Raw genomic sequence first — 15,841 nt, 5'->3', positions numbered from 1 at the left:
AAGTTAGGATCCTCACACTGATCTGCTCTGCAGCTACAGCAACATCCTTGCCACTTCCCCACCAAGCCAGACCATGTACCCCAGCCCTCCCCGCTTAAGATGCGGTGCAGTAATTTTAACTAGTATTCAAAATGTTATTTGGACCTATAATGTCATTGCTTTAAAATGTGGTGTTCATTTGGCTCTTGTAGATTCTTGCAATGAGAGAGCCATGAAATTCAACCTTTCTGCTATTTTTAGGTGGTAATGAGTCTTTTGTTTGAAAACAAATTTTGAATAGGGAGAAACATATTTAGTCACCTGCTTATGTTGAAATCTGTCTTTTTTTCTATTAAAAAATGATCACCAGTCAGAGGAACCAATGACATCTTGAAAACTGTCTCAGATTAAGGGCCTGTATGTAATTTTAAAATTACTTTTGTTTTAAATATACTTCTTGAACTAAAACTTGGAGGTAAAAGAAGCTACTTTTGTTGGTTTATGTGTAGGATGAACATAAATCCCATACCATTATCACAGGTGCTTTCAAAATGTTGTTCTGCCTTGTGGTAGTGTTTTGCTTTTCAAGTGTCTGCACTGTACATATGCAAATATGAAAGGCTAATGTACTTAATCCCATTGCATCACTTAATATTACAGGTTCAAATATTGTGAAGTAATCGTGGAATTCATATCACCACCTTCACAGAAGAGTATTTGGGTTTCTTTGATATTTCCCTGATTAATTCGCAATCCTTTATCCTGAGCACTTTATTAGCTTTTAATATTTCTAATTCTTTGTGCCTTTGCACATCTGAATTGAAAAGATATTTTACAGTTGTTTAAGTGTAGAATAATTGGGTTAAAATTTGTTTTGAGATTTGAATTTGGAAACTGAATCAAATGTTAAGAAAGGAAGGTAGTCCTTACCTCCCTCTTTCTCCTGATCCACAAATTGTAAGCTCGAAGGATTTGACTTGTGTAATTAAGTTTCTATAATGTATTGGTAAAAAGCAAATTGGGAGTGTCTTTCAGGTGATAGCAGAATTTACAGTGCAGGTAGGCTTCCATCTTGTAACCTGAGTGGTGCTTTCAACTGAGTGTATGATTCACTACTGAGCATTTCTTCATGATTTTTATATTCTCTGTGATTTATCTTTTTCCAAAGGGTGTTAGTGTCAATAAGTGTCTTTTTCTTTAATAAAATTTTTTTAAAAATAAAAAGTTTCTTTGAAACCAAATATTTTTCTATTGCAGTGCAAAATTCTTTATTTCAAGTTACATGCTAATGTTGCTGCTAAGTAGACCTAGCCTTTCTAAGCCTAATTAGTCCCATCTGTTTTTAGATCAAAGAAACACAAATGTTTAATTTTGTTTTCCTTAGCATTGCTATACATTTTCTAAAGATTACGCACAAAGAAATATAAATTAAGAATTTGTTCTAAGGAGAATATGTTCAAACTTGACTTATACTTTATTTAAAGGACAAATACTGTCACTTGTGTATATTGAACTACATAGCTTATATAATGTACATATAAAATATATTTCAGTTTGCTGTATATTTAAAAATGTTGATTACTGGTTTAGTTTTATGAGATGCAGAGCTAAGGATGGACAGTGGCAGCTTCTGTGTACAGGGCCACCCTATAGGAGACATTGCACAAACTCCCAGTCTCACTTTCACAGCCCTAGGACTACAGTGATATGAGAGCAAATGCCTTATAAATGGACATGAGATTTCCTGCTGTCTGATACCTGCCATCTGCAGAGCCTTTCCCCTGCCCCCTGGACACTATGTTCATAGGAAGGTCTCAGGTGTCCCTGGACCATTTGCACAGGCACCTAGAGGGTCTTGCGTAAAGAGAGAGACCCCATTGTCTCAGGAAGGTGTGGGAATAGCATTAGTTCTCTTTTTGAAAAGAGAACTAATGATGCCTTGGTAAAGGGGCAAGGATTGATTATATAAATAAGGCATGTGCCAATTGCCATAGTTTTTCTGGCCTGTCTTCCTCATAGGTCTGCACAATATCTAAAACATTTTAAATGCTACTGTAGTATAAAAAAGATGTTTGTTTTCATCATGCCCCCTGGGGAAGCAGTAGTCCCTCACTCTTATTCCAGAAATACAGCACACAGGGAACAATTATTATAGAACATACAATATAAGAAACAACTGACAACGAACCACTACAAGTTGTTTACATTTACATTCTCTGTTGCATAAGAGAAGCATTTTAAAGCTTTCTTAAAACCAAACAATTTTAAATGTATTTACCAGAAGGTTACTGTGTCCTTACTAGTTTTTTCCCAGTGGATGGATTGGGATTTGGGGTCCAAATGATCAGGCTGCTACCATATTTTCTATATCTGTCTCAGATAAATCAAGTAGCACCCCCCAAAACACCCAGTCTGGATAGAAAATAAACTCTAGAAAAAGAAGTTTCATTATTTCAGGCCAAAAGCGACCACAGTGGTCATCTAATCTGGCCTCCTGTATGACACGGGTCTTAGAACGTCAAAATAATTCCTTGTTGATGAAGTTGTATTGAGGAACAGGCTGGTCACCTAATGCTGAATTTTCCTCATTTTCCGTTTTTAAAACTGATTTAAAAAGCTAAAGATACATTAAAACATTCTTCCGTTTAAGAAATTGTAGTGGCCACAGGCTGTTATGTGATTGTGAATAGACAAGTTGGTCCAGGAGACAACCTCTCCACTAAGATGATGTCCAAACTATGTAAAAGTTAGAGAAATTGTGCATTAAAAAGCTTGTATAGGATGGTCCTGTATTAGACAAAGATGATGGAATAGATCACCTAGTAGGCATTCTCAATATCTGCTTTTTAAAATACTTAAATAACTTTTTCATTTGACTTCAGGATCCCATTCATTGCCTTAATTTTGAATTGGGCTTTTGAGTTTGTCATATGTAAGGACCTCCCACATTCTTATTTTAGTTTTAGAAAAGTGTTGTGGATTATTGTAATAGACTTATTTATCAAATGGACATTGTGACATTATAATTGATACAGTAAATAACAAAAGTTTGAGGCTAAATATTCTGTTCCTCAAAGTTCAGAGTTTAAATTAGTTGCTAGTGTTCAGTTGGAATAAATTACAATATCAATTGCAAAATGTTCCCTTTTCTTGCTTTAACTCACCAATGAGTAACAATTATACCTACTCTCTGGAAGGAGGTAAAATATCCCCCTTAGCATAATATTGAAATAGTGTAGTGGGCCAGTATTTTTACACCTCTGATTTTAATTTGGTTTTGGTTTTTTTTGTTTAACAGTGTGCTGAGAAAGCTGTCCTGGGTTTGTCTGTCTGTAGTGCTATTCACTCATGCCTTAAAAACACTGCACAGAAACTGGGATTGGGAATCAGAATACACCTTATTTATGTCAGCTTTAAAGGTACAGTATTATGTTTCAAAGTGGCGTAGGGCAAGTAGATAATGGATCATTGGCTGCACTGGAAGAAGGACAGGAGACACTAGATGTGGTTTAATTAAGCCGCAGTTTTATGCTTAAATGTCTGGGAGTACCCAGCAGGTAAAAATGTTCAGTTCTGGTAATTCCATAATTGTTTCAATAAATATACCCGGTGAGCTTCCATCAGCCCTCCCCCTTACCCATCCTGGTCCTCAGCCAACCTGCTGATCGGACCTCGCCATCCCCCACCTCAAATGGGGTTTAAGGGGGGAGGGCTATAAAGAAGAGGGGATTGGGTCCTTGCCATTCCAGTCATAAGAGCCACAACCCTCCCCCTGTATTTCTGCTCCTTTAAAGGCTACTTTGTTTAAATCCTTTGCCATTTCTGATCACTATCCATTCCATATGGAGTACCTGCACCGGACATCCACCCCACATTTACATAATTAGTTGCAATATCATAGCCTAACTCTCATTTCATGTTTGCCCCAATTAAGCTCCCATGAACCTGCTGTGGGGGAGGTGGAAATAAAAAACCGTTCTCTTTGGCCAATCTGGTGGTGAGTGAAAAATTCCTTCCCAACCCTTAAATAAAGTAGCAACTAGTGCAATGCCCACAGTGGATTCTGACAAACCCCCATATTTCACCACTTATGTTGGAGCAAGGGTGGGCGCTGCTCTGCCTGGTCCAGGTAAAACAAGGCTTTTCCTGCCCTGGCATGGACCTATATAATTCCCCCTCTCTTTTGGTCACCTGGAGTTAGGATGGGTCAGTGTCCCAACACTGGCCTGGTGTGCAGCTGCAGCAGAAAATCATTCCCTGGCTCTCTAGCCCTTAAAAAGGGCACACACCATTTTCCAGCAAGCCAGACAATGGCCCCCCACTACTTACTGTGCAGTGAGAGCTTTTTAGCCAGTTTCTTCAAAATTCTAAGTGCAGCTGAGCAAGATAATATTGGAGAATTGCAGTGTTTGGTTTACAAGTTATGTTACATCATGGCAATCCTTATGCCCAAATAATTGCTTCTGAGAATGTTTTAAAACCAGTGTGTCATCTCACATTGGAATTAATGTGCAAAAAAAAATAAGGTATTGGGGCTTTTGCTTGATTGTGAGTAAGCACAATAAGCACACATTTGAAGGTGTTGTAGAGCATGGTTGATCATTTGGATGAACCCACAGATGCATTTATTCTGTTGAGGACCAGATCTCTGAAAAATGTGAGCCCCAAAAATAAGCCATCTTTGAATTAAAGGTGAGATGGAGGAGTCTGTTTACTCTTGGATGCCCATTTCCCTTTAAGAATTGTAATACAGATTGGATGGGTTTTGGACTTTTATAAGGATTGAATTTGACAGAGCCTGGTAAATAAAACAGATCCTGGGCAACAAGTTTACTTTACTTGCTGTAATTCTCCCAATCTGTGATTTGATATTCTTTTTACATAGTAGTTTCATGGAATTTATGTAACTTTCTAAATTATTTGCTTTGCTTCTTTAAATGTATTCAGTATAGTTAAAAGCACTCTAAGTGATATATACTTGAAATTTAATATCTGTATGCCTTCCATATTCAGGTAAATAAGAACAATGCCAAACTGTGGAATAATGTGGGTCATGCTCTGGAAAATGAAAAGAACTTTGAAAGAGCTTTGAAATTCTTCGTACAGGCCACACAAGTGCAACCAGGTAAAAGTTATCGATGAGTTGCATTTACTCAGGTGCATTCAGTGGTGTTGATGATTTCTTCTTAATAATTTGATACTTCAAGGGAATCTCTCTTTTTGTAGTCTATTCTAAGTGCACTCTTTCAAGAAATTACTTCTGCATTAATTATGTTTGTTTCCGTAAGTGAACTTTAAATCATGTAATATATTTAGTAGGTTGACTATAGCGAGATTATTCTCTGTAAGAAATGTGGACAAAATATTATCTTATTGTAAACTTTTCTGAGTGAAGTTTTGTGGATTTACAGAAATGCAGGGTTTTTAATTTCTTAAAAGGAATACAGTCTAAGTTGTAACAGAGGTTAATGAAGCTTAAGTACATATGCAATATTAATACTAAATATTCCTTATACTTTATGTATCGTTAATACTGTATTGACACAAAGGATGCAGGTAATACTGTTATATTTTTTTTTAGTTTTCAAACCTATCTGAAAGGAAAAAGTAAATAACTTACAGTTTAACATGCATATCATATTTGTGGAGCACTACACACAAAATTTGGTGTGCTTTTTGACATTCTATACAATGCACAGTACATGTTTTATTATGTAGGAGTTGTGGTTTTGGAGTGCATTATAATTAATTGTATGGGTGGGTGTTTTGTTTGAAATCCAAAGTCAATAGAAGTTTTGATTATTTTTTTTGATGCAGTTACAGCTACAGGGTATTAGCTGTTTAAAAACAAAGGGGAGAGAGTGAAAAAGGATTATTGTCACCCAAGGTTCTTTGCACTTAAGCTGCCATGGTGAGAGAAAAATTGCTAACCAAAAACCCTTATGATCATTTAGCTTTTGTATGCCACACTCTTTTTCTGTTTTAGTGGTTTGTTTGTGGTTTTGTAGTCTCAAAATGACTTCAAACCGCTAGTACTATTACTGTTTTCAAAAAGCTTTAGAAATAATTGTTTTGCTTTGATATTTCATCTTGCCATTACTCAATTATGAATTAACCTTTTAAGTGCTGTGTATTAAACTATGGGGTCACAAAGCTGTTATAGATTGCACTCACTTCCTTTGTCAATAAAGATATCTGAGATTAATATGTTCAAATAACTGTGTACATTTAGCCAAAAGAAAGGAAAACAGAAATTTTCTAAAGAGAATTGGAAGTCATTCCTGGCTTCTTGAAAGGTAACTTTGAAGAGTGGTTTTGTATTTTAGTTAGGTGGTTAGTATTCAGATCCATTTGCTGCTCTTATCAGAATCAGACTTTTAGTCTTCTCCATCATGTAGGGTTTATTTGATTACTTCCTCTACCTTATTCTGTAAAGAAGACATAAAAAGCTCCATTGGGTTCTGTTTGGGATGTCAGTGCTTTAAGCCCAAAGGGTATTTAGTTTGATTCAAGACGAGCACGTAAGGTCTGCCTTCGTCTGTAAAAGAACTTTGTAAAAATGCTTATAATCTGTTCTTTGAAAAGTCTCTCACTAGGAAGTCATATAAAAACATTTATCCATGTGAGCCGATTTGTCATCCTCTTGTCAATTCTACTTGAACTGATCTGCTGGATAGCCACGTAGAAAGTACTGCAGTCGTTCACCTCAGATTCTTTCCTAGATAATGTTCTCACATATGGAATCAAAATGTATGGGATGATGTACAAAGTATGCTTAGAACAATCTTGTTCAATGTTCTAACATCAGCTTCTGAACATTGAGTGCTTTTAGCCAAGCATCGATTTTTACCGAGTTTGAAAACCCTAAAAGGGATCTACTGAGTTCTTATGAATAAATAACCTTGGCACAATTCTGCTTATAATGTTTTCCTGTGTTACTTTTTCTTTTGTATATTGTGATACAGCAGGGCAAAGGAACAGTGGCAGAGGGGAGATATATAAGCTCTAGGCTAATTAAGGCATGGTTCTCTGTACTCTAGGGAAGATTACTACAGGTTCATTGGAGCACCTGTAGCCAATTTAAGGCCCTGTCAGGAACCTAATAAATAACCCCTGCTTCAGGCAGACAGTGTGTAGCGAGGATGGAGAGAGGACTGGAGTTTGGAGGTGTGTTGCTGAGAATTGAAAAACCAGAGAATTGGAGTAAGGGAAACCCTTCCCCAGCGTCAAGGACTGAGGGTAACCCTGCCCAAGGTGGAAGAGGGTAAGAAACCCACAGGGATTGAGAGGGGCTGAGGCTCAGAGTGAGGAGCAAACCCAGACCTCTCCCCCACTTCCCTCCTCTACCACCTGTCCAGATCAACTAGTAGGGCCCTGGGTGCCCCAAGAACAGGGTCAAAAGGTGGCGTCCAAGCCCCTCTGCCAAGAAAAGCACGGGACCTACCGTACCAACATCAGCCATTTTGTCACAATATCCATGTTTTTATAAAAGAGAAACTCTTAATTTTTATCTCCTGCTTACTCTTAACCTAAAGTCATAATTTTTATATAATTCTTATGCAGTGTAACTTGTCCCTGTGCAGAGGCTTGTACACCTTTTTGGTTCACCCACAGTTAGTTATTGTGAAGACTTTTCTTTTATTGTCACAAACAGAACTGTGATTTCAGGTGAGAAGTGTCAGGAAAAGTTAGAACTCTTCAGCCATCAGATGTATTTCAATAAAAATTCCTTCTTTAATAAATGGAGAAAGGGGAAGATCCACAAGAAGTGTAACCAAAATCCAATTCATTTAGAATATTTTATCAGTTTTCCAGCAGGCATCAATGACTCCTTAATATTCCTTTGGCTTACGTTTATAATGGAGGCATTAATATTTAATATTCATGAGGCATAGATTTTTAAAGACACTTACTTATATGAGACATGAATGGAATATCAAATTTTTTTTTAAGATGATATTGGTGCCCACATGAATGTAGGAAGAACTTATAAAAATTTAAACAAAACCAAAGAAGCAGAAGAATCATACATGATTGCTAAATCACTAATGCCACAGGTAAGTAGTAATGTTTTTTAACTACCATCCTTTGAAATCTTTCTAGGTATGTCTACAGTTATGATGGTCTGTAGAGTACTGATGCTGCATACCCAGCTAGCGTGAGTAGGGCCCTACCAAATTCATGGCCTATTCTGGTCAATTTCACAACCAGAGGGATTTAAAATTGGTCAATTTCAGATGTTTACATCTGAAATTTCAGGGTGTTGTAGCTGTGGGGGTCTCAAACTCAGAAGAAGCCCCAGGGAAGAAGTCCTAACTGGGTCACCCTGAGCCCCAGCAGGAGCCCTAGGGGAAGAAGCCCCGAGCCTGGGTGCTCTGAGCCCCGACTTAAGCTGCAGGGCTGAAGCCTGAAGCCCAGACTGCCCTGAGCCCCGGCTGGGGGCTGGAAGTCCCAGTCCCGGGCTGCCTTGGCTGGGGTAGAGGAGAGGCCCTGAGCCTGGGCTACCCTGGCTGCAGCCGGCAGGAGCGGAAGCCCCCAACCCCAGGAGCCACTGGCGGAAGAAGCCCCAAGCTCGGTGCCCAGTGCCATGGTAGGAGTCCCAAGGTATGGCTTTTTTTTTTTTTTTTTTAAATAAGCTTCTTGGCATATCAAATTGCACTCTCCTGTTTTTTTTTTGAAGGGAAGGGATTTATGATGTTTTAGAATTTATATTATCAGTGCTAACATGGCATTGTAAGTTCAAGTTGTTATATATCCTATTTTACCTTGATGATAAAAGAAGTTTGGAAAGCAGCTTCATGCATTTAACTATATGCGTTCTTTCTGATTTTTGTTTTTAACTTTCCACTGGTTTATTTTTTATTTATTTTTTTTTTTTTGGCCAGATTATCCCAGGTAAAAAATACGCAGCACGAGTTGCTCCTAACCATCTAAATGTTTATATAAATCTTGCAAACTTGATTCGGACAAACGAATCTCGCCTTGAAGAAGCAGATCAGTTGTATCGACAAGCAATTAGTATGAGGCCAGATTTCAAACAGGCTTACATTAGCAGGTATTTTTGTTGATTTGGGGAGATGTTTATTCTTCAAAATATACTAAAGTTTTGTTTAATATTACAGAACGCCAATAAACAACTTAATTTATTTACTCTATAAGGGAATTAGTTTTGAACTGTTTAAGAATAGGGGGAAAAAGTCTGTCAGTTTACATTTGAAAACAAGATACAGTTTTGTTGGTTGTAGTCAAATATCATAGTTCGTTCCCAGTTTATGAACTTCTACTACTGGTAATTTGCCTCCAAGCTTGTTCTACTTTGTAACTTCATATGTCAGTATAAACCATCCTGCTGTAAAGAATGCTTACTCACAACATTCTTTTCATATCCTCTGGGGTTGGGGCTCCAAACTACAGCCTGTTCAAATGGACAGTTCAGCAAGCTCTGCCCTAAATTCCTGTGTCTGCAGTGCGGCCTTTTTAAAGTCTCCTGACTAGGTCTTAATAGGATTTCATATAAAATGATCTGATTATTTAAAGTTTTCTTTACTCCTGCACCACAGCCCTCAAATTTAGGGAAACAAACTGTTAATAACTTTTTATTGTAAAATATATGTGTATGTTTCTTCGGCATGAAAGTTAAACAGAAATTTGGTTCCTCGACAGGGGTGAATTACTTTTAAAAATGAATAAGCCTGTGAAAGCGAAGGACGCTTATCTTAGAGCCCTGGAATTGGACAGAACCAATGCAGACCTGTGGTACAACTTGGCAATTGTTTACATTGAACTAAAAGATCCAACAGAAGCCCTGAAGAACTTCAACCGGGCATTAGAACTTAATCCTAAACATAAACTGGCATTGTTCAATTCTGCGCTACTCATGCAAGAATCTGGTATGTTCGTTTGCCTAAAATATCTACTCTATATTTGTATTTGGGAGAGAAGTTGGGGGTAGGTACTTGGTGGTGTGGGTGTTGTTTAAAGGTCCCAAACACCATTTAACCCTTCCTTGGGGGAGGGATAGCTGGTTTGAGCATTGGCCTGCTAAACCCAGGGTTGTGAGTTTAATCCTTGAGGGGGCCATTTAGGGATCTGTGGCAAAAATTGGGGATTGGTCCTGCTTTGAACAAGGGGTTGGACTAGATGACCTCCTGAGGTCCCTTCCAACTCTGATAGTCTATGATTTACACACACTGTGATTAAGCTCCTAATGATGTCTGACTTGTCGTCTTTAGAAAACAGTCACATTCTGTTTTTCTCAAGAACTGCAATTTCCTCTCATCATTGCCCCTCTAGGCTTCTCTAGACCTTATGAAACTTCTTTAGTTTTACCAGGGTTTTACTTGTGCATGTAACCCATCTGATGTTTGTGCTTGTTTTTAAGTCTGCATTATTTTTCTTATTTTTAAGGTATCTTCTTATGCATATAGAGCAGGGGTGGCCAAGTTTATTGACCCTCTGAGCCACATATGATGATTTTCATAACCTCAAGAGCCAGGCGCACCTGCCAGGGCTCAGGGCTTCAGCCCCTGTAGGACTCACCTGCTGGGGCTTTCGGCTTCTGCCTGCAGCCGGGTGGTGTGGCTTGAGGCTTCTTCCCCATGGGCCTCCAGAAGCCACGAGCTCCCCTCCCTGCCAGCCTATTAGGCAGAGAAGTGGGGGACATGGTGAGTTCTGGGAGCTGCACTTTGACTGTAAAAGAGCTGCATGTGGCTCACTAGCCACAGTTTGGCCACCCCTGGTATAGAGCATACATAAAATCCTTGTTTCTAACCAGTTTCCCAAAATGCTTGTAAATGTTGACAACTATTTCACATACATTTATCTATTCTTCACTGACTAAAAGTTTCCATTGACTTCATTGGGCTTTAAAGCTGATGTTAAAGAATACCTGCCTCTTTCTATATGTTGCCTTGTAATGTCAGTGGCTAATGTAAATCTACATCAGTGTTCACTTATTTTGCTTAATTTCTAGTAGAAGTTTTTGAAAAGTATGGTTACATAAACCCTGTATATGCACATTGGCAGTTACTAAGATTATGTGGCAAAAGTAACTAGTTACAAATTTATTTTTTACTGTGGAGAAAAGAAGAGTGAACTGCCTCTCAGTAGGCATAGTGTGTATTCTACATAAAGTTGAGCAAAATCCCATGCTAAAATATATGTAGTGGAGTGTCGTAAAACGGTGCAATGAGCCGTTAGTTAGTTTTCACCATAACCTGATCAGACGGCAACCTCTGTGCAGTGTGTGCTCCAGTATTTAAACAAAAATCATACCTGACAAAATTTGAAACACAAGAACTTTAAAAGGTGTAAAATAGATTACATGGGCTATCTGTAATTGTGGAAGATTCTATGATCTCGGATTTGATATGCTGTTGGAAGATATTTTAGCTTGGCTTTGAGGTCAGACATGATGATCTAATTGTCCCTCCCAGCCTTAAAATCTATTCTTTAACAGTAAAATGAGGTCCTTTCACTCTGATTGCCTTTGCAAGAGCTAGTTGTCTGAATTGACCTTTTCTCCTCATTCTGAAGGAGTACTTGTGGCACCTTAGAGACTAACCAATTTATTAGAGCATAAGCTTTCGTGAGCTACAGCTCACTTCATCAGATGCATATCGTGGAAACTGCAGCAGACTTTATATATACACAGAGAATATGAACCAATACCTCCTCCCACCCCACTGTCCTGCAGGTAACAGCTTATCTAAAGTGATCATCAGGTGGGCCATTTCCAGCACAAATCCAGGTTTTCTCACCCTCCACCCCCCCACACAAATTCACTCTCCTGCTGGTGATAGCCCATCCAAAGTGACAACTCTTTACACAATGTGCATGACAATCAAGTTGGGCTATTTCCTGCACAAATCCAGGTTTTCTCACATTCCCCCCACCCCCATACACACACAAACTCACTCTCCTGCTGGTAATAGCTCATCCAAACTGACCACTCTTCAAGTTTAAATCCAAGAACATCGGGGGCGGGGGGGTAGGAAAAAACAAGAGGAAACAGGCTACCTTGCATAATGACTTAGCCACTCCAAGTCTCTATTTAAGCCTAAATTAATAGTATCCAATTTGCAAATGAATTCCAATTCAGCAGTTTCTCGCTGGAGTCTGGATTTGAAGTTTTTTTGTTTTAAGATAGCGACCTTCATGTCTGTGATTGCGTGACCAGAGAGATTGAAGTGTTCTCCGACTGGTTTATGAATGTTATAATTCTTGACATCTGATTTGTGTCCATTTATTCTTTTACGTAGAGACTGTCCAGTTTGACCAATGTACATGGCAGAGGGGCATTGCTGGCACATGATGGCATATATCACATTGGTGGATGTGCAGGTGAACGAGCCTCTGATAGTGTGGCTGATGTTATTAGGCCCTGTGATGGTGTCCCCTGAATAGATATGTGGGCACAATTGGCAACGGGCTTTGTTGCAAGGATAAGTTCCTGGGTTAGTGGTTCTGTTGTGTGGTATGTGGTTGTTGGTGAGTATTTGCTTCAGGTTGCGGGGCTGTCTGTAGGCAAGGACTGGCCTGTCTCCCAAGATTTGTGAGTGTGTTGGGTCATCCTTTAGGATAGGTTGTAGATCCTTAATAATGCGTTGGAGGGGTTTTAGTTGGGGGCTGAAGGTGATTCTCTCTGGTCACGCAATCACAGACATGAAGGTCGCTATCTTAAAACAAAAAAACTTCAAATCCAGACTCCAGCGAGAAACTGCTGAATTGGAATTCATTTGCAAATTGGATACTATTAATTTAGGCTTAAATAGAGACTTGGAGTGGCTAAGTCATTATGCAAGGTAGCCTGTTTCCTCTTGTTTTTTCCTAACCTCCCCCCCCCCCCGATGTTCTTGGATTTAAACTTGAAGAGTGGTCAGTTTGGATGAGCTATTACCAGCAAGAGAGTGAGTTTGTGTGTGTATGGGGGTGGGGGGAATGTGAGAGAACCTGGATTTGTGCAGGAAATAGCCCAACTTGATTGTCATGCACATTGTGTAAAGAGTTGTCACTTTGGATGGGCTATCACCAGCAGGAGAGTGAATTTGTGTGGGGGGGTGGAGGGTGAGAAAACCTGGATTTGTGCTGGAAATGGCCCACCTGATGATCACTTTAGATAAGCTGTTACCAGCAGGACAGTGGGGTGGGAGGAGGTATTGGTTCATATTCTCTGTGTATATATAAAGTCTGCTGCAGTTTCCACGATATGCATCTGATGAAGTGAGCTGTAGCTCACGAAAGCTCATGCTCAAATAAATTGGTTAGTCTCTAAGGTGCTACAAGTACTCCTTTTCTTTTTGCGAATACAGACTAACACAGCTGTTACTCTGAAACCTCTCCTTATTCTGTTCGCTCACGTCTTCTCAGACTTGTAGAGATCCCATTATTTGGATCTATCATATCAAAACTAAATCTTCTTCTTCAACAGGGAAGAGCACTATGATATGTTTATATCTTTTATAGCCTTCAAAGATATTAAGTAGCATTTGAGACCCCGCCATTTCTGCAGCTTTATTTAATGCTAAGCATATATAATATTAAAGAATGTTACTTTTTAGTTTAGGGGTTATGTTAACATTTTTCAGGGCTATTCTGAAAATGTTTGCAAAAATATCTGTAATATATTTTCTGTCACTTTAGGTGACCCTACACTTAGACCTGAAGCCAAGAAAAGGCTGTTAAATTATGTGAAAGAGGAAGCACAAGATGCAAATGGCTACTTCAACTTGGGTATGCTGGCGATGGATGACAAAAGAGATGCTGAAGCAGAGTCTTGGATGAAGAAAGCCATAAGGTTACAACCAGGTTTCCGAAGCGCTTTGTTTAATTTGGCACTGCTTTATTCTCAGACTGCAAAAGAGCTGATGGCTTTGCCAGTCCTGGAAGAGTTACTGAGATATTATCCTGATCATACCAAAGGTCTGATTTTAAAGGGAGACATCTTAATGAACCAAAAGAAAGATATAAGTGGAGCTAAAAAGTGTTTTGAAAAAATCCTGGAAATGGATCCTAACAATGTACAAGGAAAACATAATCTTTGTGTAGTTTATTTTGAGGAACGAGACTTAATAAAAGCAGAAAAATGTCTTGTTGAGACATTAGCATTAGCACCGCATGAGGAATATATTCAACGGCATTTAAATATAGTCAGAAGTAAAATTTCATTGCTCGGTGCTGCAGAACAGTCAACATTTCCAGCAGATGGGACTGCAGCTGTGGGGGGAAAAAAAATTCCATTTGAAAACTTGAAAGAAGTAAAAAATGAACAGAAAACCACCCAGACATTGAATAGTAACATTAACAAAGGACAGTCAAATAGCAAGAAACGAACAGGCAAAAATAACACAGACAAAGAGACTAAAAAAAAATCTACAAAAGAAATCAAAGACATTGAAAAAAAAAGAGTTGCTGCTTTGAAAAGACTAGAAGAGATCGAACGGATTTTAAATGGTGAATAGCCTTTATCATGTCACAATAGAGCAGGGGGAGGACGCAACTTTTAATTATTGCATAATGTTTGATCAAACTGGAAATTAGACTGGTGCTTTGAAAGTGGAAAGAATATTGACAGCATATCATTTAACAAGCAGAAGAGGGCTGCTTTACAACACAGAGTATAATCTGTCGAGAAATCTAACATTTAATCAAGTTTTTTTTGAGTTGGGGGTTGAGTATGAGAAGAAAACATGGATCTTCTAATGGTGAAGAATGGCACTCTAACACTAAAATACTGGTGGCCAGAGAGACCCTGTAACAGTATTCTCAAGGAAGCATAAAAAAATCTCAGTGGAGAGCTAATGGGGTAACCCAGATACATTGCAGCTTGATTCTGTATGATTCTATTTTTATTAACTTTTTCTAAATTTCAGTATGTGTCAGCCATTGAAATCTTTCTAGATCTTCACTATGCAGTAAACTTTTATTTGCATTACTAGTGTTCCAGAGCTTAACAAAGAATAAACAACACGCACTGTCACCAGTGGTATTTTTAAGGTAACTTTTTTCAAACAATATACACTGATGAAACAACACTCTAAAATAATAAATGCAATTGTTTTCTAAATATGGGATGACACAATAATGTTTTAATTGTTCTTCATTTACTATAAAAATAATTTGTACTATTTTATCTAATTGATAAATAGAAATCCTGTGGTGCTCTCATGACATTTTACTGTGTTTTTTCCTTTTGAAAAAAATGCATATGCATCTTTCTCTACTACCAGTCACCAAGTTGTAAAAAATCATTGTACATCAAACCTTTGGGGGGGTTGGTTCATTTGCTCCTGAGTTCACTGGACACTGACAAATGCATCTCAGTAACTAGTATGCTGTGCAGTGGTCCATGGAGCATTTGTATCAATTGATTTCATGGTGTAATAAATTATTCATTATGTATAGTAAACTGGCTTTATTATTTGCATTCATCGAACAGTATTTTAGTCTTGTGACTGTCAACATAAACTAATTATAAAAATGATTTACCTACTCTTTATGGCAGTGTTATAATAATTAAGCCACTAATTTCAGCGCTGTTTAACATAAGGAAATGTACCTTCTGATTTATTTCCAAGCACCAAACTCCTCTATTGTTTGATATTTTGTCACCGAGTAAGCATGATTTTTTTATTAAATATTTATTTTGACTACTGAATTTCTAAAAAGTTTCCTCTAACATGTCTGTCACAATGCACAAATGTAATTTCTCACATGAAACATTTTGTTTGATAATTTCAACATTGTTTTTATCCTTGTGGTTATGCATATGTTTTTGTTTAAATATACCATTGATTACCTAAAATTGCCTATTTGTTTTGCTTTACTGTAGATATGAAACATGAAAAGAATCATGAGAATCACA

At 38.1% G+C, this 15,841-nt stretch overlaps 1 protein-coding gene across 2 annotated transcripts in view; it reads left to right on the top strand.

Annotated features, from left to right (window-relative positions):
- Nucleotides 1-15,629, top strand: part of TMTC3 (transmembrane O-mannosyltransferase targeting cadherins 3) — a 46,000-nt gene extending 30,371 nt beyond the window's left edge. For both annotated transcript variants that reach the window (XM_073327596.1, XM_073327597.1), the window contains 6 exons: nt 3,278-3,398; nt 4,993-5,104; nt 7,933-8,036; nt 8,865-9,034; nt 9,643-9,869; nt 13,621-15,629. In XM_073327596.1, the coding sequence (XP_073183697.1) occupies nt 3,278-3,398; nt 4,993-5,104; nt 7,933-8,036; nt 8,865-9,034; nt 9,643-9,869; nt 13,621-14,438 (1,552 nt within the window). In that variant the 3' untranslated portion in view covers nt 14,439-15,629. The remainder of the gene's footprint in view (nt 1-3,277; nt 3,399-4,992; nt 5,105-7,932; nt 8,037-8,864; nt 9,035-9,642; nt 9,870-13,620) is intronic.
- Nucleotides 15,630-15,841: the final 212 nt, after the last annotated feature.

Source organism: Lepidochelys kempii, chromosome 1, assembly GCF_965140265.1.
Source record: "Lepidochelys kempii isolate rLepKem1 chromosome 1, rLepKem1.hap2, whole genome shotgun sequence".
Taxonomy (NCBI): Eukaryota; Metazoa; Chordata; order Testudines; family Cheloniidae; genus Lepidochelys; species Lepidochelys kempii.
This window is presented reverse-complemented; position numbering and strand designations above follow the sequence as displayed.